Source organism: Pholcus phalangioides, unplaced genomic scaffold (genome assembly GCF_987345545.1).
Source record: "Pholcus phalangioides strain wild (caught in Gottingen) unplaced genomic scaffold, Ppha-v1.0 ptg000032l_1, whole genome shotgun sequence".
Taxonomy (NCBI): Eukaryota; Metazoa; Arthropoda; class Arachnida; order Araneae; family Pholcidae; genus Pholcus; species Pholcus phalangioides.
The window spans coordinates 745,170-769,327 of NW_028301622.1; the positions used below are offsets into that span (position 1 = coordinate 745,170).

The 24,158-nt window shown below is 40.4% G+C and overlaps 3 protein-coding genes across 3 annotated transcripts; all 3 read right to left on the bottom strand.

Moving 5' to 3' along the window:
• Positions 1-2,404: 2,404 nt before the first annotated feature.
• Positions 2,405-3,724, bottom strand: LOC149066116 (uncharacterized protein F54H12.2-like). Its single transcript, XM_089253083.1, has one exon. It carries the CDS (start codon positions 3,722-3,724, stop codon positions 2,405-2,407), a length of 1,320 nt encoding a protein of 439 aa, XP_089109209.1.
• A 2,756-nt stretch (positions 3,725-6,480) lies between these two features.
• On the bottom strand, positions 6,481-7,389 carry LOC149066117 (uncharacterized). The gene is made up of 2 exons (XM_089253084.1): positions 7,312-7,389; positions 6,481-7,062 (listed from the first exon to the last, which is right to left on the bottom strand). The coding sequence occupies exons 1-2, from the start codon at positions 7,351-7,353 to the stop codon at positions 6,481-6,483; spliced, it is 624 nt and encodes a 207-aa protein (XP_089109210.1). The 5' UTR covers positions 7,354-7,389.
• A 15,310-nt stretch (positions 7,390-22,699) lies between these two features.
• LOC149066118 (uncharacterized) lies at positions 22,700-23,722 on the bottom strand. Its single transcript, XM_089253085.1, has one exon. It carries the CDS (start codon positions 23,720-23,722, stop codon positions 22,700-22,702), a length of 1,023 nt encoding a protein of 340 aa, XP_089109211.1.
• Positions 23,723-24,158: the final 436 nt, after the last annotated feature.

Sequence of the window (24,158 nt, forward strand, 5' to 3'; positions counted from 1 at the left end):
TTCATCGGTCAGAGAACATTGTTTATTATTGACGATTTGATGTCAGAATTGGGTGGCGACAAGCGATTAACAAATATTTTCACACGAGGAAGTCATCATAAAAATTTGTCGGTGGTGTTTATAGTCCAGAACTTTTTCCATAAAGGAAGTGAGATGAGGGAAATTTCCCTGAACGCCCATTATTTGATTTTATTTAAAAATCCTAGGGACCGTAGTCAAATACAACATTTAGCGAGACAGATGTACCCTGGTAAAAGCAAGTTTCTCCAGGAAGTTTTTGATGACGCAACCAAACAGGCGTATGGATACTTGTTAGTTGATTTAAAACCGGTTACGGAGGAGGGGCTTAGGCTAAAAACCGGTATTTCCCGAGACGATATACACTACGTCTATCAGTCCAGATAAGTCAGTTTTAGCTGAGCCACCAACAGCAGCGGTCATGGGGAGTGTAATAATTGACTTCGAAGGGTTCCAGTCTGAGACGGAGGGATACATAGTGAAGGAACTTGCCTTTTTCTCGGTAGATTCTGGTAGTTACGGCGTTTACACTTTCCAACCACCGTTCGAATGGGCGAAATTAACGATGAAAGAGAAGTGTTCTGCTGTATGGGTGATGGCCAATCTCCATAACATGTCTTGGTCCGGCGGTGACTTCCCTTACGAAAGTCTCACGGACATACTAACCTTTTTATCCCGCTCCCATTCCAAACTATATTGCAAGGGACTCGAGAAATGTAAGTTTATAACTTATGTTTGTGACATGGAGTGCAACGACCTAGAAGATTTTCCCCGAGTTTCTGTCTTACCCCCTGTTCACGTGAAGTGCTTCAAGCACAGTGCGAATTTTGACCACTGCGCGCTCACCAAGGCTGTAAAATTCGGTATGTATAGCAGGCAACAGATAAATTTTCCCCATTTGTGATCCTGATGTCTCGATACGCGCATCACCACCTTGAACTCCTACAACAGATCTCCCAAGCCAAACCAAAGAAACGCCTCGACTTGATTAAAAAAAGTCGTAATAGCGTCATCAAAGCTTTGTGTGAGGTTTGTTTGAATTTACTAAAAGGAAATATACCCGTTACCAAATCCCGAAGAGATAAACTCAGCAAGTATAGAAAAAGTTTAAGAAATTTAGCCGCCAAGAAGGTACCTTTATATACAAAAAGACGCATATTGGTTCAGAAAGGAAACGGCTTTCTAAGCCTGTTATTACCCGCTGCGATTTCCGTCATCTCCACATTAGTAAATGGAACACGCTAAAAAGTACGTCATTGTTGCGGCAGACCGACATCTCAATGCCGTCGAAGAACAACTCGGGCTGTTGGACAAAGATATTAATTCCGTTCTAAAGAAAAAAGTTCTTGATGACGGTGAGAAAGCAAAACAATATTTGCAAGTGTTGCAAAAATACTTGCAAATTGCTGACAATTCATCCAAAGAACTTCAAGCCGACGTCAAAGTCGACAACGAGACCAAAGAATCCGATGGAATAGAATATGAAAATTCTATATTGAAATCTACAGCTCCAAAGAAAAAGCAGATGACAAAGCAACTGATCGAGAAAATGAAACAAAATAACAAACTGATTTTCTGGAACGAAAAAGGAGAACTCGTGTATAAAGGTGAAGTTGTACCTGAAAGCGATATTGTTCAACTATTCAAAGATTCTATGAAGAAGAAGAAGAAACGTGTAAATCGATTGAATAAAAATAATGTACCCACTGGAAAAAAATTATTTGATGAAGCTATGAAAGAAATGAAAAACCCTTCGTGGTTAACTATGTACTAATTTATGAGAAAAAAAAAATAAATGTAATCAACAATGTAAAAAATTGTCTTTTCTGATTTATTTTTGTCTTTTTATTTTCAAACAGTAATTTACACAATAACGACAAACACAAGAAATATTCATTTTAATTTTTTTTTTTTATTATTATTATTTATTTATTAAAAATCATTCTTACACCATATTTCTTCTTGAAATATTGATACAAAGTAAAGTCACAACCATTCATTTTCAGAAAATTTACAATATCTTCCATAGATTTTCCTTCGCTGCGCTTGATTAAGAAATACATAGAATATTGTCCACAAACATTTGAAGTCAGAGATTGTAGAGGTGTTTCATTCCGCAAAACTTTTGGGAACCTATCAACAAATGAAGCGATGTCTTTTCCGTATGCTTCTGGCTTCTGTCCATACGAATCAAAAAACTCCACTATCTTCTTATCCGGTAAATTAACCGCCATCCAGTGTGACCCAGGCTTGGTGTGATCATCGCTGTTGACCACAAAGGAAGCCGGGTAAATAATGTCCTTGGGTATCTTATCAGAGGGAAACACGCCGATAAAATTTGGTGATTCATTCTTTAACACTTTCTCTATCTGGGAGGAATACATATTCAACTGCTGAAATCAAACAATATGTTGCGGGTCTGGTTGATCTCTATCACGTTATCAAACTCCAAGTACACAATGATGGAGATTGGGTTAGGCAACGGTGCTTTAAACTTGGTTTCCAGTCGTAGATTTCCATGTTTAATTAGATTGAAATGACCACCGTGGCATAAATCGGCTGATAAGTCGTACACGAAGAGCGAATAGCCATTCGGATATTCCTCTCTAGAAATATCAATACCTTCGTCTTTGCAGGCCTTTTCTGTTCCAAGAAACAAACTGTGATAGGCTCGTACGTATTGATTCTGGTCAAACTGGGGTTCCAGGGGCTTGAAGGGTACTGGCTCGCCATCTATATACACTGCTATGTAATTCAAATCATAGTGCTTGAATTCGAAAGGCGATTTATTGTACGAGCCAGAAAATGCATCGTTATCTACTAAACCAACGACAACTCTTTTAGGCAACTGGCCCACTACTATACTATCCTGAATCCAGGACATATTTCCTTGATGAAGTGAGTAGACCTTACATACAATGCGATCTATCGAATATTTTGCGGATGTGTGAGACAATGCTTTGGCATGACCAACGAGGACACCCGGTGAGACTTTCACTTTTCTTATTTGAATAGATACGTGATCTAACATGACTTTGTAATCGGCCTTTGAGGTTGAAGATACGAGGCAAAATTCGGGCTTGCTTCTAATAAGTTTTATCTTTAGGGAAACGAGGTTCAATAATAATCTTCCTAGGCAAAAAATATCTCCATGGATAGATCCAATCATGTCAACCGTCTTACTTTCTTTTATAAATTCAGCCCTTTCGGCTAGTCCTTCGTTTCCGTCCTTTGCTTCAGGATCAACGATGTTCATTTTTCCAGCAGTATCCTTATAATACAGTTCGGTAGTGAGATGACTTGTCTTGCTATCAATACCGTGATTCAAAAGTGTCTCAATTATTGAACGGTAAGCGTAAGTATTGTTTGATGACGAAACCAGGCGATCATTAAGTGAAACATCAACCTGTGAAAACATAGAGTGTAAAAATAAGTTTACGGGCCCTACTTTGTCTTCTTTGGGCAAAAATTTTCCATCTCCTTTCACCACTTTGGCCTTGACGTACAACAGGGTTTGTGTGAGATCCAAGTATTCTTCTCCACTGCCAGAAATGTAAAATTCTATGGGACCTCCATCTGATACATTTGCTATTGGGTGATAAGTTACCCATTTGCCACCTTCTATTACTGTTTGCGTGCCAGGTAAAGAAAATAAATTTAGCTCGGACTTCACAAGTTCAGGGGAATCTTTGAGTCGGTAAGTCATCACGAATCGAATATGTCACGTGTACTCCGTTTGGGTTTCTTTGCAAAAATGACGCGTTGAGCCTTTCGACGCTTCCTTTTATGGCCTTCACCAAACATGGTTTTTGTCTTGTTCAGTGCTTTATCGGCTAAGATCTTTCCAGCTTCCTTGAGACGACGCTTGGCAGCAACTTTTATTTTATCCCCTTTGATTACGTCACCCACAATGTCCGCTCCAGATCTTAGTACTTGTTTTCCAACAGTTCTGGCTCCTTGCTTCAAAAATGGTAACGCGACTCTGAATAAACTCCCGAATATATTGCCTAATCCATTTCCTCGCTGCAACGTAACTCCAGAATAGTATGGTAATCCTCTTCCTGCTTGCTCCAAATAATATTGTTCGAACGATTTTGTACAGCAGTGATATGGAACCTTCATCTTTACAGTTTCGTATCTCACTCGAAAATGATCTTGAACTTGTATATTTAACAGTTTTATAGTATTTGTCTAATGCGAAAATGCAATACTGCAATGGCTTTACCTCTGTTGAAAGGTATGCGTTTACCAGAACTTGATCTTATCTCCATTTCGATGGTTTGAAATACTCGTCGAGAAAGAGGAAAGTAGTGTGGTCGGTCATAGTATGCACTAACTATTTCGTTGTCTCTTCCTTTAACTCTTACTACGCGTAGGAGGGGTGCTTGAACGTCACCCACCACTTGTGGTTCTATTATATCGGTGTAAATGTACAAAACAGGATAAAATACATTTGTGTCTGCTACGAAAGGACTCTCTGTAGTTTCTTTTAGAAGTGTGGGCTCAAAACCTAATAGTTCAGCAATACCAGTGTTCAAAATTAATCTTGCCCCATCGTTCAGGATAATTTTTACTTTCTTGGAGCTGTGGTTGTAGTGGAATGTAATTCTGTTTTTGAAAGATTCAATTTCAATACCTTTTATTAGATCGGGCACCGTTTCATAATTCCCAGCTGGAATATGTCGTCCTTGCAGTTCACCATCACCCAAGTCAAATCCAATAAGATTGCAGTCTTCCGTCACGTTGTACCAGCAATGAGGGTAAATTATTTCAGATAGTCCACATTCCCAATCTCCGGACAAATGAATCGGTTTTGGCAGTTGGGTAATGTAATGAGATATCGTGTTACCTGGGTAGTACGCAGCTGAGCTATCGCTAGGAAGTGTTAGGAAGAAAGACATTTTTCCTAATGAGTCACAAGTTAGTGGTTACTGTCTTTTTATATCCTTTTTAACTCTCGGACCCAGGCGTTGAATTTATTGGGGTAACCTCTGAATTTCACAAAGTATTCGATTTTCCCTTTAATTTTACGCTTTTTCAAGATCTTCTCAACCTGGTAATATTCACTAGGTATCACTTTTTGCAACTCGTGCTCGTAGAAAGTTCCTTTTATAGGTTCTCCATCAGCATCATCTATCTTGTAAACAGAGGGATCTCTGCCTATTCTTTGCTTTATAGTAAATATTTCGCGAGTCCAGTTATGTTCATAACCCTTTTCAAAAATCATCTTTGATCGACTTATTCGAACAGTGTCACCGACAGAAAACTTGAATTTTATATTTTTCTCACCAAGGATGTCTTTGTATAATTCTTGCCATACCTGAGACTGATTTTTCTCTGTCACCATGATGGGTTTCATTTTGATACTACGATGCCAAGTGTTATTATAACTCTTGATCAAATGATCCAAAACATCGATGTATCTATGAGTATTTTTGAACGTGAAATATTTGAACATTTTCTGTTTCAACGTTCTGTTGAACCTTTCCACGACTGAAGCTTTCTTCTCGCTTTCACTAGTGAAAAAATTCACGTTTTTTGATTTAAAATATCTTTGTACTACCCTGTTTTGGAATTCTGTTCCTTTGTCACTTTGCAAGTTTTGACAAATTCTGTCTTTGAATATTTTTTTAAATGCTTTAGTTACCTCTTCTCCAGTTTTATCTTTCAGAGGGATAGCCCAAGCATATTTTGACAACACGTCGATGCAGGTAAGAATATACTTATACGAATTATTCTCTTTTTTCAGAGATTGCATGTCTACCAAGTCAGCCTGGAACTGTTCATTTATACCACCAACAATTACACGATTCCTGCGAAAATTCTTCCGCGCTGGCTTATGTAATGTATAAGCTTCATTACCATCTAACCATTTTCTAACTTCATTTTGCGAAACGTTATAACCTTGTTCTTTTAAATTTCGATGCAAAGAATTTATTCCTCCAAAACTACCTGGTTCTGTTGGATCTGTATATTTTTCCATTTCACAGTATTTATCCAGATCTTTTCAAATTCTAAAACTCTGTACTTAAATCTCGCAGCGTCCTCAGCCCAGAACCCGCGCCTGCAATAACTTTCAACTTCAACAACGGTTACTGGACCGAATGAAACTGCCTTAACGCCATCCATAAGTATAATGAAACTTTTGTTGAGTTACACTTAAATAAATAGTAAAAACACTCAAAAAATATAAATAAAATACGAACACAAAAATTTAATTCAATGGATTTATTTCACATACTTCTAACAGATACAAATTAATCAACCAGGCGACGTTTTGCGTCCATAACAATATCAGTGAATTTTATAGACTTCATGAAATCGCGACTCACTAGGTTTAACAAACTCGGATTACCATTGGTTTGTGGTAAAGCTGAAATAAATTCGTCTATAACATCATAAATACGAACGAACTGCACAGCACTCACAAATTCCGGGAGAGAGTTAAGATAGTTTGTTTTTTCAATATACCTCTCCGGCTTCAAGTCCCTTCTTCACGATGTGCGTACGAAATGCAGTATGGAGACACTCCTTCATGGACTCCTGTTCTGGCATGGTTGGCTCTAGAGGGTTGTCGAAACACACATATTCTTCATAACACGAAGTGATGTCCATATCGTCCAGCTTGAAACATTCTACACTCAATTGAATGTGCGGCACTTGTTCCATCAAATTCTCCCACTGAGTTTTGCTCAACTCGATAGATGTCTTCTTTGTCAAACTTTTGTAGGTAGTTTCTTTGTTGAGCGTGACCGTCTTTCCTGCAGGGTTGACCGTTGCTTGGATGCTGTTCGAAGAATTCACGTAAGCCACTGCAGTAGCGAAATCCAGCTCGTAGGTGACCTTGTACGAAGATGCCAAAAAAGAACTGAACGCTTCCTGGTTCATAGCTATACCAAGATCAGTAGGATGCCAGCGACCGTTGTACCAGTTGAATTTTCGGACGTGCACTAAAATCTTTCCTTTGTAGGTGCAGACGTTTGCCATTACGGAGTCTCCTAGCGAATAAAAATGAACTGGTAGCGCCATTTTTTCTTGGTCAGCCTGAAAAATATAAAAAAGAAATCATGTTAGAGCGTGAAAAAATACGATAGTTGCTAAATGCGAGATGAAACCCTACGAGACAGAAAAATATCTATTACAATATTCTAAACTTAACGTATATTAAATAGTAAGTAAATCTTAACGTTTTCATAATATTAAATAATTATAACACAAATTATTAAAATTAAATTATTTGTTATATATATATTTTTTAAAGCTAAAATAAACACAGTATGCAAAATAACTTACCTCTGATCTCATTCTCTTTGCTGGAGGACTAGCATCGGTCATGACGGACGTCTTGCACCAACGGCATTCAAACAGGAAAATGACGAAAAGCAAATAAATCCAAGGACCAAACAACTTCGCGATTGGACGAATGTTGTCACGTGGTCACAAAGAGCCAATAGAATCGTCTTTTGACGTGTTGCCAACGCACAAATTCTAAACTTTTCAAAACCCACAAGTCGAGTCAAGTCATGAGCGGAGAACCAATAGGATAGGCCAGTACGTACTGTATTGCGGAAGGGGGCGGAGTCAGACATATCACATCGCTTCCTAGGGTCCAGGATCCTTTAAATAGCGAGTTCATACCGAGCATGAACCATTGTCATGGATTTTTCGTATCCCTCTGACTGGCGAGCGAAGGCAAGGGCCAACAAAGCCCGAAGCCAGAAGATCCGGGGATGATTTACTCGCTGGAGGGCGAGTAAAATCAACCGGAGAGCCCAAGAAGAAGGTGACGGAGGTGAAACCTCCTGAACCTGAAAAGGTTTGTCCTTCAGAGGACGACCTAATGGAGAATTTGTATTCTCCATCAGGGCAACGCGTAGCCGCTTGTGTCCACTACATGTGGAAGCAAGCTGGCGACGAAGTTGCAAAGTTCCAGTGGACTTGAACCGTCCATTTGTGGAAGACGCGGACAAACATACCAAATCGGAATGTGCAATATACAATCAACATAACCAGCGGTATACGCAGGTCACATCTATGAACTAGTCAGGGCGAGTCATAATTATTACGATAAAGAAAAATCATCACGATATTTTTTATATAAGTCATAATAACACGTCACAAGATAACTGCTCTGTTGTACAGTGGTTAGAGTACGCGCTCATAACGCAATCGTCCTGGGTTCGATACCAGGTATGTCAATTTAGCGGAAAGTTTTTTTTCCCCGAGAAAATACATCAGTAGTACTGCCATCTAGCGTAGAAAATTGGAGGCATCATAGTGCCACCATCAACATGAGCGCCACGTGATCGCTGTAGGAGAGAGACGCCACCTTTAGAGGAGGGGGACATCACGTGACCCAACGACAACATGACGTCACAAAAAAAAAAATCCCGTCCAACAACACGACCATCTAATATGGCCGTCACGCCCCCAGGAGTGTTCACATCACGTGACCCAACGACAGCCAGCACATAAAGAAAACCACCGTCCAACAACACGACCATCCAATATGGCCACGCCCCCTCCTTGGACCACGCCCACCTGAGACGGAGGGTCCACAGCACAGGGGGCGTGCCGAAAAAAAAGCGCCATAGTCATGCTCATACTACTCATGACACAAAAGTAAGAAAAATGTCCTTTTGTCGTGTCAAAAAACTAAAACATATAAAAAGGAAAACAAACGTAAAACAATGACATGAATTGTAAAACTATAATTTGTTATAAAAACCAATGGCTTTGATGAATTTAAAAATGCGAGATGCATCGCTATTGTCATTTAAAATGTCATGATGTGAAAGATGACTCTGACCAAAAGCGGTCGTGAAATGATGACGATGATGTGAACAAGTAAAAGCATGAGCAATGGTCAATGGGCTTTGACAATGTGGGCACTGTGGCCGACTCTCTCGTAATAACAAATATGATTGTGTGAGGCGACTGTGTCCTATGCGTAACCGGGCAAGCAGAACTTCCTCCTTTCGGTTAGTTCTGCAGCTCGAACGCCAATGGCCAAGTGTGGGCTTGATGGCATGCAGTTTATAATTAACTTGATTGTTCCAGTGCTCCTGCCAGCGGCGGTGCATCACTTCCCGGAGGATTGAGAAGTGGTCACTGGCAGGTACCAAAAGGCTATTATCAATGTTGGTTGTTGTTCGAGCTGCGGTGTCTGCTTTTTCGTTGCCCGGTATGAATTTGACAAGGAAAACCTGAATCTGCGATGGTTTTGGTTTAGGGAAAAAAATTCGGAACTTGCGATGCTTTTGGTTTAGGGAAAAAATTCGGAATTTACGATGAATTTGGTTTGAAAAAAAAAAATCGGAATCTGCGATGAATTTGGTTTGAAAAGAAAAATCGGAATCTGCGATGAATTTGACAGGAAAAAAACCTGAATCTCCGATGCTTTTGGTTTAGGGAAAAAATTCGGAATTTACGATGCTTTTGGTTTAGGGAGAAAATTCGGAATTTACGATGCTTTTGGTTTAGGGAGAAAATTCGGAATTTACGATGCTTTTGGTTTAGGGAGAAAATTCGGAATTTACGATGAATTTGGTTTGAAAAAAAATCGGAATCTGCGATGAATTTGACAGGAAAAAAACCTGAATCTGCGATGGTTTTGGTTTTTTTAACTATTTCTGAATCTGCAGCGCATATACGTATTTCAGAAATCGAATAGTTGATTCAGTGGTGGAAAGCACAGTAAACGCGTTGAATTAAAGTGGGCGAGCATTTTGCTTACTTTTCTGACGGATGATGGAATCCAAGAATTTCAAATCCTCGGAGAGATGATAAAAGTCTTTACTGCCGATCCGTGGACATCCCGTGGAGGAAAGGATCGTATTTCTGGAATTCTCCCGGCGACGACGGTGAATCGAAGACGGGATTTTCGTCTCGCTTATCTTCAACGATGGTTGATTTTCATCGGGATATTTAAAAGTAATACTGTCATATCTGGAATCCAAATACATATCTGTTTATAGGAATTTATGCAATATTACTACCGTATATTATTAATCTTTGAGATATATATAAAATTCCTTCGTCAACTATTTTTCATCTGACCCCGACTGGAGCTCCCTTGAAAGTGTTTCTATTGGCCATGATTTTGCGATTGAGACTTGCATGTCCCCAGAAACACGTAGGGAGGTTTTCGTGTTTCCCGAAATTCGTAGGGCTTGCTGCGCATCCCTAGAAATGTATCGGGGGCTTCATTACCGTAGAAAAATGCTTAACTTTCCAACTGCTAGACATGTGTTCTTCTTGAAAAGCGTAAGGCGCTTGCGTCTCCCCAGAAATGAGTAGGATAGATGCATGTCAAATGTGTAGGACGGTTGCAGTCCTCATAAATTCACAGGGCTTTCTTATCCTCCAGAACTACATAGGAGACTTTTGTATTCTAGAAAACCATCAGAGGCTTTATTACATTGGAATACGTAAAAGACGTTAAATCCTAGAAATGCGTACCCTTAAAATGCTTAGGACACCCCCAGATAAGCGTAAGAAGCTTGCTTACCCTGAAAATGTGTATGAGTAGGAGGCTTGCTCAACCTAAAAATATATATGCGCAGGGGCTTTGCTTAACCTAAAAATATGTATGCGCAGGGGCCTTGCTTACTCTAAACATGTGTATGCGTAGGAGGCTTGTTTACTCAGAAATACGGTAGAGACTACCATGTCCCCAAAAATTGGCAAGGATTGCTTGTCTCCAATAAACGCAAACGAGGCTTGCATATTATTAGAAATTCATTGGAGAATTCATTACCGTAGAAATGTGCAGAAGACGTTCGTGTCCTTAAAACTGCCGAAGAAGCTTACTAATTCCCAAAAATACGCACGAGACCTGCTTATTCTCAGAAATGCAACGGAGGGTTCATTACCGTATAAATGTGCAGGAGATTTGATTATCCCCCCCCCCCCCCCCATAAACACACTGGAGGCTTGCTTATTCCTAGAAATGCGTACGAGACTTGCCTCCTCGAAAACGCGTAAGGAATCTGCATGTCTCCAGAAATAAATAGGAGATTTTCGTGTTCCCAGAAATTAGTAGAGATTGCTTTAGATTCCAGAAGACTTTCATGTCTCCTAGAGGCTTGCTTATTCCTAGAAATGCATCGGAGACACTTCATTACCGTTGCAATGCGTAATAGACTGTGGCCAACCCTTTATCAAATATACTCCTTGAAATTTTTTAAAGATTTCCGTGTCCTCAGAAATGCGTGAGTAGCTTTTTTATACCCAAGAAATGCTTAGTACCTTGATGTGTCCACCGCACTGTAATCACTACTTTTTACCGCACACCAAATCCGGTCATGTATCGCCATACGACAATTTCCTATCATTGGGAATGAAGGCTAGATCTATCGGTGGTCGCCCAAGGCTCGGTAGGTAAAGAGCTTGTTCTTGATGGTCCTCTCCCGGATTCGAACCCGTAGACTTTGACGGTAACCTTCATAGAGGAAGTATCTTACGACTGCGCAACTCGGGCTGCTGTTTTATTTTGTATCCAAAGCACTGTTTTATTTACTGGTACTTTCACCATTGCTGTCCATGAATTCCCAGCCCACAGGCTGGGAATCGCTGGTTTAAGCCTTTATGGAAAAGACCCCCCCCCCCCCCCTTATGACCTTTTCTATATTGGAAATAGTCGTCTGCATAAAAATTGACGCAGGGTTTCTCCACCACCGTTCTATGGTAAGGACTAAACAGGGTTTATAGTTTGAATCAGCTTTACTAGGCATAATTCGTGATACTTGTTTACAGACTGACTCTTTCCCTCAGACAAAAAACCGAGATGAACTGATCCAAACTTAACGAGACAGAGACGGCCGAAACCGTTTCTAATGTCATTGGGGGGAGCGAAAAAAAAAATCATTTTTCATTTATTTCTTCGCCAAAAGAATATCTATCTGTCAGAAAGGTTACCTTCTGAGATTTGTTTTTGGCAACGAATTTTGCGTGGGTGCCATTTTTTTTGCATATTTACTTGGCACAATTTTCGCTTCCTATTGAGCCTACGCTAATTCTTCTTTACTGAACGAAAACTGATGATTCCTCCTCAGTTTAAATATATATATATACACTGAAAGTCTTGTTAGCAAGAGACTTTCGTTGCTTAATTAAGAGGGTGCCATGTACGCTCTTCATTTTTCTCGCCGAAAATAGCCACTTTTTTGGCATCGTAATCTTAAAAAATGACGATGATATGCAATTTCTGTACTCACTTTCTTGAATAATATATAGTGTCGAGGGAAAAAAAACAAGATTTGATTTATTTAAACTTAACTTTGGCGACATGTTTTTTAATATTTAGCCAAAAATATTAGAATTTCATATATTTTTGTAATTGTTTCGGTCAAAATTCCATGTATACGGCTATGAGAGAGAGAGATTCTCCGAATCCCTACTTAACTATTATATCGACTGGAACAACCTATCATCAAATATTGTAGATTGTACTACGATTTCCGAATTTTCATGTACCATCAACCGTCATTTTCATCATACAGAACTTCCACATCCTCTTGTATAGGCCTCGGCGCAGGGCCGTCATTTCAACTTTTTCCGGGGAGGGGGGGGGGGGCAAAGAGCATGTACTCAATGTACGCATATATAATATATATATTTATATATATATACAGTCAAACCTCGTTAGTGCGTCACCCGGTTTCCACGTCACTCCGCTTACCGGGTCACTTTTTGGAAGTCGCAATAGTCCTCAGGCAGGAATTGGCACAGCTATGGCTTACTCCGTTTAACGAGTCACTCCGCTTACTAAGTCATATTTTTGCTCTCCCAAGAGTGACTCATTAACGAGGTTTGACTGTATATATATACCATTTTTAGTGTATTTTAAAAAGCCAATACTGGGGTTATAATCATAAGAAAATTAAAAACTGATACACATTTATGATGGAAAAAATATAAATTGAAATCACACAAATAACCATAATACAAAATCGACTAAATTAGTAGTACAAAGTATCATGAAATAAAATAATAAAATATATGTACAGGGTGGGCAAAAAGTCCGTAAAAACTTCGAAAATGAATAAAAACCGGAAAAAATAACCGAAATAAAAAACGATTTGCAGGGTTAGCATCGCTAAAAAAGCGTGTCCGGAAAATTCACCGCCAGCAATTCACCGACAACAATTCACCGCCGGAAAATTCACCGACCAACAATTCACCGCTAGGAAAATTCATCGACCAACAATTCACCGCCATGCAATTCACCGCTAGGAAAATTCACCGACCAACAATTCACCGCCATGCAATTCACCGCTAGGAAAATTCACCGCTAGGAAAATTCACCGACCGACAATTCACCGCCATGCAATTCACCACTAGGAAAATTCACCGACTAGCAATTCACCGACAACAGTTCAATGCGAGGGAGTGAGCGATTGAGTTACTGAGTGAGTGAGTGACCCAGTGAGTGACTGAGTGACCGAGTGAGTCAGTGATTGAGTGACCGAGTGATTGATCCAGTGACCGAGTGAGTGAGTGACCCAGTGAGTGACCGAGTCAGTGAGTGAGTGACCCAGTGAGTGACCGAATAAGTAAGTGATTGAGTGACCGAGTCAGTGAGTTAGTGACCCAGTGAGTGACCGAATAAGTAAGTGATTGAGTGACCCAGTGAGTGACTGAGTGACCGAGTAAGTAAGTGATTGAGTGACCGAGTGACCCAGTGAGTGACTGAGTAAGTAAGTGATTGAGTGACCGAGTGAGTAAGTGATTGAGCGGGTGAGTGAGTGACCCAGTGAGTGACTGAGTGACCGAGTAAGTAAGTGATTGAGTGACGAGTGACTGAGTGACCGAGTAAGTAAGTGATTGAGTGACGAGTGAGTGAGTGACCCAGTGAGTGAGTGACCCAGTGAGTGACTGAGTGACCGAGTAAGTAAGTGATTGAGTGACCGAGTGAGTAAGTGATTGAGCGGGTGAGTGAGCGATCCAGTAGTGACTGAGTGACCGAGTGAGTAAGTGATTGATCGAGTCAGTGATTGAGCGGGTGAGTGAGTGACCCAGTAGTGACTGAGTGACCGAGTGAGTAAGTGGTTGATCGAGTCAGTGATTGAGCGAGCGAGTAAATTGGTTAGTGAGTGAGGGAGTGAGTGAATTGGTTAGTAAGTTAGTTTTTAACCTAGTAGTGTCACAAATGATTAAGAAATCCGATTGTTCCGAAAACGTATTTATGATGAAGTGTTGATTTGAAGACACTTGGATCGGGCGTCCTCTTCGTCGTGGTGGTCGTCGTCACCCGCGCTTTGACATCGACATTTGGAACTGCTTTCAAGGAACGCGTAACAATTCTATAGAAGGATGGCATCGAGCGTTCCAACAGCAATTATCTGCTCACCACCCAGATATATGGAAGTTCATCGGTGCCATAAAAAGAGAACAGAGTTTGAATGAAGTTCGGATGGAGCAAATTGTAAGTGGACAAAACCATCACATTGATTAGGAGAAAGAAATACCGGGACTCTGCGCAGAAATTAAAGAATTTAGTTGATAAGTATCATCAAGGATGTGACATTAAAGACTATTTGAGAGGTATAGCTCATAATGTATCATTTTAATTATGATATCAATATTTGTGAGAAATGAATATTTTTCTCCCGTTTTTTCTTACATTTGCGTGTTATCTGTTTTTCTAGATTAGTAGATTGGAACCCTTTAATTATAAATATGTAAGGAAGAAAATCATGTCGAAAATTGTTAAATAAATACTGTTTGTTTTGAATGAAAATTATGTCAGATATTACTAATTAAATATTGTAGGTTTTGATTGAAAATTACCAATTAAATATGTATGTAATGAAAACTGGGTGAAAATTATCCTTCTAAAATAAATACTCCTCTAACATTGCCCAAAAAGAATGCCATTTTTTATATAGTTTTTTGAAGCTGTGGTTCCGTGAGTTTCAGTTTTCGAAAATTTTATTTGTCACCCAAGAGTCCACTTATGTCCCCCTTATGTCCAAGGATTGGATGTTTAAAACGAGATAATTTCATACGATTTTTGAACTCACGCATATAACTTTAAACAATATGAGGCTATGGCTTTCTTTTACCAGTTTTGCTGATTGAGAAAATTAAACTTATCTTTATATTCACTTTATTCCATTAATTTGTTTTCCAGCATCAGTAGTAGGGCATAATTATATAGCCTCTACAAAACGAACTGCGTCGTAGCGAACTAATATGAGGTGGGAATCATACATAATCACCGGTAAATGTTAGAAAATAACTAAAAGAGCACTAGAACAATATTCTAAAAGTGAAAGCAATACAGCCAGACTCGGTTATAACGCCGAAATCCCGCGGAATCTTCGATGTCGTTATAACCGAGTTTAACTGTATTTAGAATACTGGTTTTAATAGGTGTGGCATCATCAACAACCAATTTCAATCCACTGCTGGATGTAGGTGTCCTCCTTAGATTTCCCCTCAAACGAAATGCGATATTTTATGAAATTTTCGGCACTTCTATATAGTAATATTGCAACAACAAATTAAACAACAAATTCAAGAAAACTTCGACTATAAACGAGTAAAACTGTGTCATTTTTCAAAAAGTCTGGATGGAGAAGAAAAAACAGAAATACCGGACTGTCACAGAAAATACGAGACAAAATGCAGGACATGTGGTCACCGATGTTTAGACTAGATTTTTAAAGATTTGTAAAATCACCCCTACCAACAGCGAGCTCTAAATCCACCCCCGTCTTCAACATATAGGCTTGTGTCATCTGCGAATGAAATTATTTTGCCGTTCTACTTAATTTTACATAAATCATTAATGTAAACTAGAAATAATTATGACCCAAGGGCCGATCCTTGTGGGACTCCTTTCATTATATTTCAAATGCGCTGATTTTACCATTTATTATGGCAGCTTGTTTCCTATTGTAGTAATATGTTTTAAACCAATATAGTACATTACCTCATTTTCCTGCTGAGAAGTGTTTTTATTTGTTAGAATATTTAAATCAACATAATCGAATGTTCGTTTTAAGTCTAAGACTGTAAGTCAAATGTCAAAATTCAATCCCCCTAATAAAGAGGGGGGGGGGGGGGTTGAAAGGTTATATGGAGTAATCATCACTGAGCCGAAATCCCTGAAGCCATAAATATAAAATTTAGTAAGCATTATATTTTATTACCAGTTGTTATCCGCGGCTTCGCTCTCGTGTGTTTTTGCAATCTTAAAATTACTCTCACCTCATAACCCCCATGGGTGATGAACTTTCAGAAACCCTGTCTTAGTGTGTATGTACATTATAAAATATAATACTAACTAAATTTCATATTTATGGCTTAAGCGACTTCGGCTCAGTGCTGATTGCTCCATATAACTTTTGAAACCCCCCTTAGGGGGTTGAATTTGGAAAAATCCCTTCTCAATGAGTCTATATTACTATATTGATCTAATGTCATATTTATAGCTTCAGCTGTTTCGGCTCGGCATGATTTCAAAGTTGACCCCCCCCCCCTCCCCTCTTATGACGCCCTTAGGTTGTCGAATATGGAAAAACCATTTCTTAGTGAGTAGTGAGTCTTTACGTCGTGAAAAAAACTATTCACAAAATTTGATATTTACAGCTTCAGCGGTTTTGGCTCGGCGATGATGAATCAGTCAGGACATGGTATTTTATATACAGTACTAGGGGGCTCTGCCCCCCTACCACCTTTGGCGGCCAACCCCCCCCCCCCCCCTCCTTTTCTCTTCATAACATATCTTGTTTATTTCGTTTCACTTCATCAGCGTGCTATGGAAAGGGACACGTGAAAGCACCAGCTTACAGAAGAAGCGAATTTTATAATAATAAAGCAACAAAAAACAAATGTGATTCATCAAGTAACCCCAGAAAACTTCCCCATGGGGGTCCCCAAACTCCAATTCGTTGAATTGTAGTGGGGGCCCTGACTGGGTTTATCTCGGGCTACCGATGTGTTGCAAATTTTACAATGTTAAACAACAAAAATCAATGAGATTCATCCAGGGACACCCGAAATGAAACCTGCCAACTTTTCCCATGGGGCCCCGACCTGAAGGCTTGTCGGACATACCCCCTGTGAGTGGCCACGAAAATTTTTAATTTTTATCAATTTTAAAACGAATAAATCCAGGGCCCACATCCAGTAACGGGACCCAATACGCAGATATTTAGTGGGGCACCCAGACACTGGATTTATCTCGGGCTTCCGCTGTTGAAAATTCTACAATGTTAAACGACAGAAAAGAATGAGATTCATCCAGTGCCCCCAAAATGAAACGAGACCCCTGACTCGGAAGCCAATCGGGCATCCCCCTGTGAGGGCCACTGCAAATATTCATTTTACCAACGAATAAAATCCAGCCCCCCCCCCCCTTCAATTACCCTTGACTGAATTCGCAAATTTTATGGGGTCCCAGACTGGATATACCTTGGGCTTCCACTATCGCAAGGATCCCTGGAAATGAAACCTTTCAACTTCCCCGTGAAGGTATATGTGCAATCCCCCGGGTACCCCGACCCTGTATGTTGGGAGCACTGGTGACATATGTATATTTTACGTATACATACCTCTCGGCATGACCCCCACGAGGGCAGGGCTGACAGGGGCCGGAACGTTTCTTATCGCTTTTTGATATTTTCACACTATAAATTAAGCACAGAGGGGCCCGTGAAAAAGCTTGTTTGGGGGCCCGCCATCTATTTCAGCTTAGGGGACCTGCTATAGGATGTGGGAACCTCAGGGTACATGCACATAACTTGGTCCCGAGTTAATGGAATTTTGTTGAATATACTGTCTTGTATTGGGCAACAGCAATTCGTAATTTATACAAATACTAGGCCACAACAGGCAAAACGCCCAGCGAGGTGGCTGAGAAAAAGATGTCCACAATAAATATGGATGTCATATATTTCAAAAATACAGCAACCCGAATCCGTATCATCTGAATTTCTTCTCATAAAGTCATTATTTAAATTTTCCGCCATATCTTTAGGATATGGCACTTACTCACTCAATAGATCACTCACTCACTTAGCAGCTCGCTCACTCACTCACGGACTGACTTACTCGCTCATTGAATCAGTAACCCATTCGCTCACTGAATCACTTACTCACTCGGTCACTCAGTCACTCACTGGGTCACTCACTCACTCAGTAACTCAATCGCTCATTCCCTCGCTAACTGACTCGCATCGAACTGTCGTCGGTGAATTGCATATCGGTGAATTGTTGGTCGGTGAATTTTCCTAGCGGTGAATTGCGTGGCGGTGAATTGTTGGTCGGTGAATTTTCCTAGTGGTGAATTGCATGGCGGTGAATTGTTGGTCGGTGAATTTTCCTAGCGGTGAATTGCATGGCGGTGAATTGTTGGTCGGTGAATTTTCCTAGCGGTGAATAGCATGGCGGTGAATTGTTGGTCGGTGAATTTTCCTAGCGGTGAATTGCATGGCGGTGAATTGTTGTCGGTGAATTTTCCGGCGGTGAATTGTTGGCGGTGAATTTTCCGTAAACCCTAAAAAAGTCACGGGGATTTTTTAAGACAAGAAAAAATATAACTCAAAAACAGCCGATAGGTGGTGCTGACTTACACAAGTCAAATAAAAGATACGCAAATAACGAACAGAATGCCCCCAAATCGTTTATTACAGCAGTATGTGTTCCACATGACCACCACCACAGGGGATAACACATTGCGGGCGGGTCACAAACCCAGCAACGGCAGAGTCACACATACATGGTTTACAACGGTGAACTGGTTGTGTATTAGGAACGCAAGTTCTTATAACCGTCTCATTTGCATATTTCCACCAAAGTCGCTCGTACCAGCGCCACCTATCGGCCATTTTTGAGTTTTATTTTTTTTCCAGTTTTAAAAAAAATCCCCGTGACCTAGCGATGTTAACCCTGCAAATCGTTTTTTATTTTGGTTTTTTTTTCCGGTTTTTATTCATTTTTAACGTTTCTACAGACTTTTTGCCCACCCTGTATGATGAAGTATAAAAAAAGGGGGGGGGGGAGGGAAGAAATGTACTTGCATATACATGTACATATTGAAGCTACTACTACCACTACTACTTAACCATGCATACACCTCGTACACATTCCTCTACAAAATATCTAACGAATCGGTACATGCCGGAATGTGTGTGTGACCCTAACGTATTCATTCTGCCGAGTTGCGCTTGTTTGGTGCCCATGCTGCCATCTATCTTTCATTTTCTGAAGTAAAGAAGGAAATGCTTGAATTTTTCATGTTATGTCAGTATCGTGTTGTAGATCTGCCTGCTCTCTGCAGAGAGACTTTTCAAATTGGAGACCGACTGTGCCGTCAACGGGGTTCGAACCTGAATCCGCAGGATGACATAATGTGGCTGTTAAGAAGATACCAACGAATAAGGCAAATAAATGGAAATGCAAAAAGTCCTAATGCGTTTTCGACACCAATGGGTGTCGCCTTCAGAGGAAAAATATTTAACCACTATAGTCACGCTGGCCGAGTTTCCCACTTGAGTTGACTATCAACTCTTACATACTGTGGTTGGCTTTGGGAGTGCTACTTCAACTGGCATTAAAGGGTAGATTAATAAGTTTTGCAGTTGCGGAACTGTGTGAAAATAAATTTCAATATCATCTATTGTGTGAAGATATTACTTAAGCTTTCTTTTTTGAAATGGGAGGTGCATCAGTAATTATTTGCATATCATATGGTATTGAATTGAAGAAACGTTGCCGCTATCAAAATAAAGTGTTCCAGCAAAATATCTTTGTGTGCATGCGGTATAGAGTAAATACAATTTGGTCTACGCGTATTTAGTGTAATGCGCATGGGCAAATGCTATTGTTTTTTGTACAGAGTAATTGCTACTTTAAGTAAGTAATGCCGGCGAACTGTTGTAACGTCAGCATTACGAGAGAGAATTTTAGACGGGGTGTTATAATCATTATATATAAGTCGAATTACTTTTTTTGGAAACTTAATAATAGGAAGAATATTACTATTCATACGACGAATATTACTATAGTGACGGACTTGCCATGCGAGGATTCGGGTTCGAACCCCACAGTGGTGGTCGGCTGAAGTTGGTTTTCTGTGGTTCCCAACTTCAAGGCGCAAATGCGAGCCGATCTCCCCGTTAAAAAGTCTCGCCACAGAGAGCAATAGGCCTACAACGATTAATTATTCAATCATTACACTTCACTCATAGTTAGAGAAAACGGGTGGAAGATGGCAGCACTACACATAACAAGCATGACAGAGAAACAAAAAAAACTTCACGTCAGGTTTCACTACACGTACACGCACATTCCCGCATGTACCGATTCGTTGGGGGTTCCGCGGGGGGGTTGTGGGCGGGGTGCATGTATGGTTTAGCAGTAGTAGGTAGGGCCTCCAAAAAATGGCTCGGGGATCCATGATGTTCTTAAGTCAGCCAACTCGTTGGGCAATTTGCCTGTTGTGGCGTTGTATTTGTATTTGTATATTTGTATAATCACCACCATGCATCCATTCATTCATGCCCATACTCCACGAAGTACGTTATCTTATTATGGTACCACAGTAGACGCCTGTAACATTGGCGATGGACTCTTGGTTCCTGCCTGTGACCACTTCTCAATTGTACAAGTGAACACCGCTGGCGGAATCATTGAAATAACCAAACAAATAATAAATTACGTGTCGTAAATTAGTCATAAGCGTTCGAGCTTCAGGACGAACCGCTGTGGTGGTCGAGTGGTCATAATGATGGATTCGCGGGGCGAGGTCCTGGGTTCGAACCTCACCGCTGCCACAGTGGTGGTCGGCTGAAGTTGGTTTTCTGTGGTTCCCAACTTCGAAGCTGGGTGAGCCCGGTCTTTAAAGGTCATAGGTTCCCAACTTCAAGGCGCGAATGCGAGCTGATCTGCCCTCTAAAAAGTCTCGCCACAGAGTTCAGGTCTGTTGCTCTCTAAATCTAATTCAATCATAACACATCACTCCATTTCTGAAATATAGATGGCGACTGAAAAATTAATCAACACTACATACGCACTCAGACTGTTAGGTACACACACAGTTACACTTCCGGTAGAACTCACTAGGTAGTAAATCACCCATAGATGGTGATAGACCTGAGTTGTACTCGGTTTGATAGAAAGAAAGGATGAACCACAAAGAGAATAAGCCCTGCTTGCCCGTTTACGAACTGGCCATAGTCGCCTTACGCAATCATATCTTTTAATCCAAGAGTGTCAACCAGCGTCCCCACATTGTCCAAGTCTATTAACCATTGCTCATGTTTTTACTTGTTCAAATCGTCGACATCGTTTTACAACTGCTTTTGGTCACAGCAGGGCAATCTTAAGAGTATCGTGGAGCCCCCGAGTCAAGTGAAAAATCACTTCGCTCGGGACTGGCAAATTTCAACCAGTTCTCAGTTTTGTGAGGACCCCTCTTCTCTTGTGGGTCCCCGGGCAGTGCCCGGTTGGGCCCATGCGTTAAGACGGCACTGGATCACAGTCATCTTTTGCTTTCTGACATTTTAAATGATCACTGCGCTGTATCTCGAATTACCTATTGCCATAGAATGTACTTATTGCCATTTTAGTTACACGGTATGCGTATTTAAGGAAACATTTGGCGCAGCGTGATCTTTATAGGTCATTGGGCCAAAAAAAAAAAAAAAAACCGAAATCCAATCCAATCTCATGTATAGACGCTTCAAGATATTCGACCTGATCGAATGCCTTTTGAAAATAAAAATAAACAACGTCGAAATTTTTGCCTTGTCCTAAAGATTTAGTCACATGATCATAGAAGGAAAGGAGATTGGTTGCACACGACTTCCCCTGCCTGAATCCGCACTGGTTTTCCGTCATTATATTATTGTCCTCCATCCATTTCACCGTTCAATGATAATTTATGGAATTCTCGCGAAGGATTTCGTCAAATTCTCTAGACGATAATTGGACACGAGTAGGGGAGAAATGGTGGAACTGGGACACAATAGGCATCCCCACGAGAACAATGGGTGCTCCCCTTTGCTCCCACGCGATAAGGGATGCTGCTGCCCCGCGATAAGAGAAGGAGGGACACTAGATGGCGCTTTACTGTTTTTTTTCCTAAATTAAATTGTTTTATTGGGGGGTCATTATTAAATTAAAATTTTTTATTTCTAAGAGGGATCTTTCCTTCATTCCCACGAAGAGGTCGGAAAACTTTTTTTTTTTCATTAGGGGTCGTTCTTAAATTAAATTTTTTATGTCACATCAGGGATCTTTCTTAAATTGCATCCTAAAATATTGTTGTTTTTTTTTCAAAGAAGTTTGATGAGTGTTTGAATTACTTTAAAATAAAAAATTATCGTTTTTTTTTTTTTTACGATGCAAGTCGTTCTTACTTTTTATGTCAGTTTTCCCAAGTCTGACTAAGAAAAGTCCCGATAAGTTTCCACGCTTTTTTAACCGTTCTTAATTTTTTTAATGTAAAAAGTTTTTTTTCCACACAAATTAAATCCCCAAAAAAGTTCTCACCAAGATATTTTTTTAACACTTTAGCTGTAAAAAAATAATAAGACAAAGGAGCAATAAAATACAGAGTCATTTTATACGAATCAAGTTTTCATTTATTCAGATACATATACACGTAATAAAAAAAAAATAATTGAATGAAAAATATTTACATGAAAAAATATTTACAGCACCGTCTCTATCCGGTTGCGATTGCGTAATGACCATACGCATATGTTTTTACACCATCACCGAGAATATATCTTTTATCGTCACGGGGGCACAGCGATGTTTTTCGCAGGGCGACCGTTTGCAGTTTGTGATTCACGGAGGATATTTTTATCATAGTATTTTTCATGGAGGAGTGGTTACGGAGGCAAGCCAGATAATCTTGATGTTTTAGTTGTTTTTTAACAACCGCACGAACGACCCCTTTAGCGGTCTTTTTCTCCGCGACTGCTGTGACCATGCTATACATTTTCGAACGCAAACCGACGAATTCCACAACGGGTTCACCGCCGTTCTCATCCTTCATGACGCCCACCACTTTTTTATTCTGCAGGCTAAACAGAGGATGATCACCGGGGTAATTTGACGTGTCGAATCTGTGGAGCTCCTCCCGCATATCACTATAAATATCACTGGTTTTAATCTCATATAGGAATGAATCTGTATCTGTGAACAAAACTTCCACACCGGGTCCGTATTTTTTCTTCATGAAATTATAATGAAAGTCCGCCATCAAGTGTTTGGACAGGTCCAAAATTGTGACACCGGTATATATTGGCCTGTCCAGATGGATTTTCGTTTTCAACATCTTGATGACGGCTAACTCACCGGTGATTATCCTGAAGCATTCGAATGCCGGGGATGATATCAGCTTCTTCAAGCTCTTCTGGTTGTTCACGAGACGGATGTCGACGTGCTTCCTCAGATTTTCTAGTGATTTCCCGTACACAGCGTTGTTGAGCAGCTTATAGAAGTCCTTCTCGAAGTCGCACCGGGCTTGCTTCCTCTTTTCCGTATTGAACGCTATGTACGGGCGTATCCAGGGCTCCTGTGTGAACTCGATTGCACGCCGAACACCCGTCAGCTTCATTCCCAGCGACGTATATAACTTCAGGCACCGGTAATGGATCACATAGGAAGTTTTGTTCATCAGATTCGGTGAGAGCTTTTTAGATGGTTTATCACCGGGTTTTTTTATGTATGGAGACAGCATATCATTTTTAATTTCTATATTTTCAGCCGCCAAGGGGAAGCAGTTATGCTCGTCGTGTAGTTCCACCGTGTATTCCAAGTCCACTTCCAATATGTACCCCTTGGCACCGTTGTCGTCCACACTCAAAAAGTCGATGCTCTCAAGTTCACTGGGGGACAACCATCTGAAGTCTCTCACCGGGAGTGGGCTCCATCATACACTTTCCATATAAATTATTCACGTCAAAATACATAATATATGATGTAGGATCACTGGGATTGTAACCGGGAACTAAAGGGTTATTCGCTCGCGCATACCGCTTGGAGATGACAGAGACGCCGCCCCTGATGCCTTTCTCCAAGAAGAGGTGCATATCGGGATCGTTGATCAATTCCAACTGCACACCGGTCATTCTCAAGCAGGCATTCCAAGCCAACCCCGGGGATGTGAACGTATG

Coding starts and splice junctions, on each gene's coding strand:
- LOC149066116 (XM_089253083.1), bottom strand. CDS start 3,724: ATGACTTACCGACTCAAAGATTCCCCTGAACTTGTGAAGTCCGAGCTA.
- LOC149066117 (XM_089253084.1), bottom strand. CDS start 7,353: ATGACCGATGCTAGTCCTCCAGCAAAGAGAATGAGATCAGAG. Junction 7,063..7,311: donor CAAAGAGAATGAGATCAGAG/GTAAGTTATTTT, acceptor TATATTTTTCAG/GCTGACCAAGAAAAAATGGC.
- LOC149066118 (XM_089253085.1), bottom strand. CDS start 23,722: ATGCTGTCTCCATACATAAAAAAACCCGGTGATAAACCATCTAAAAAG.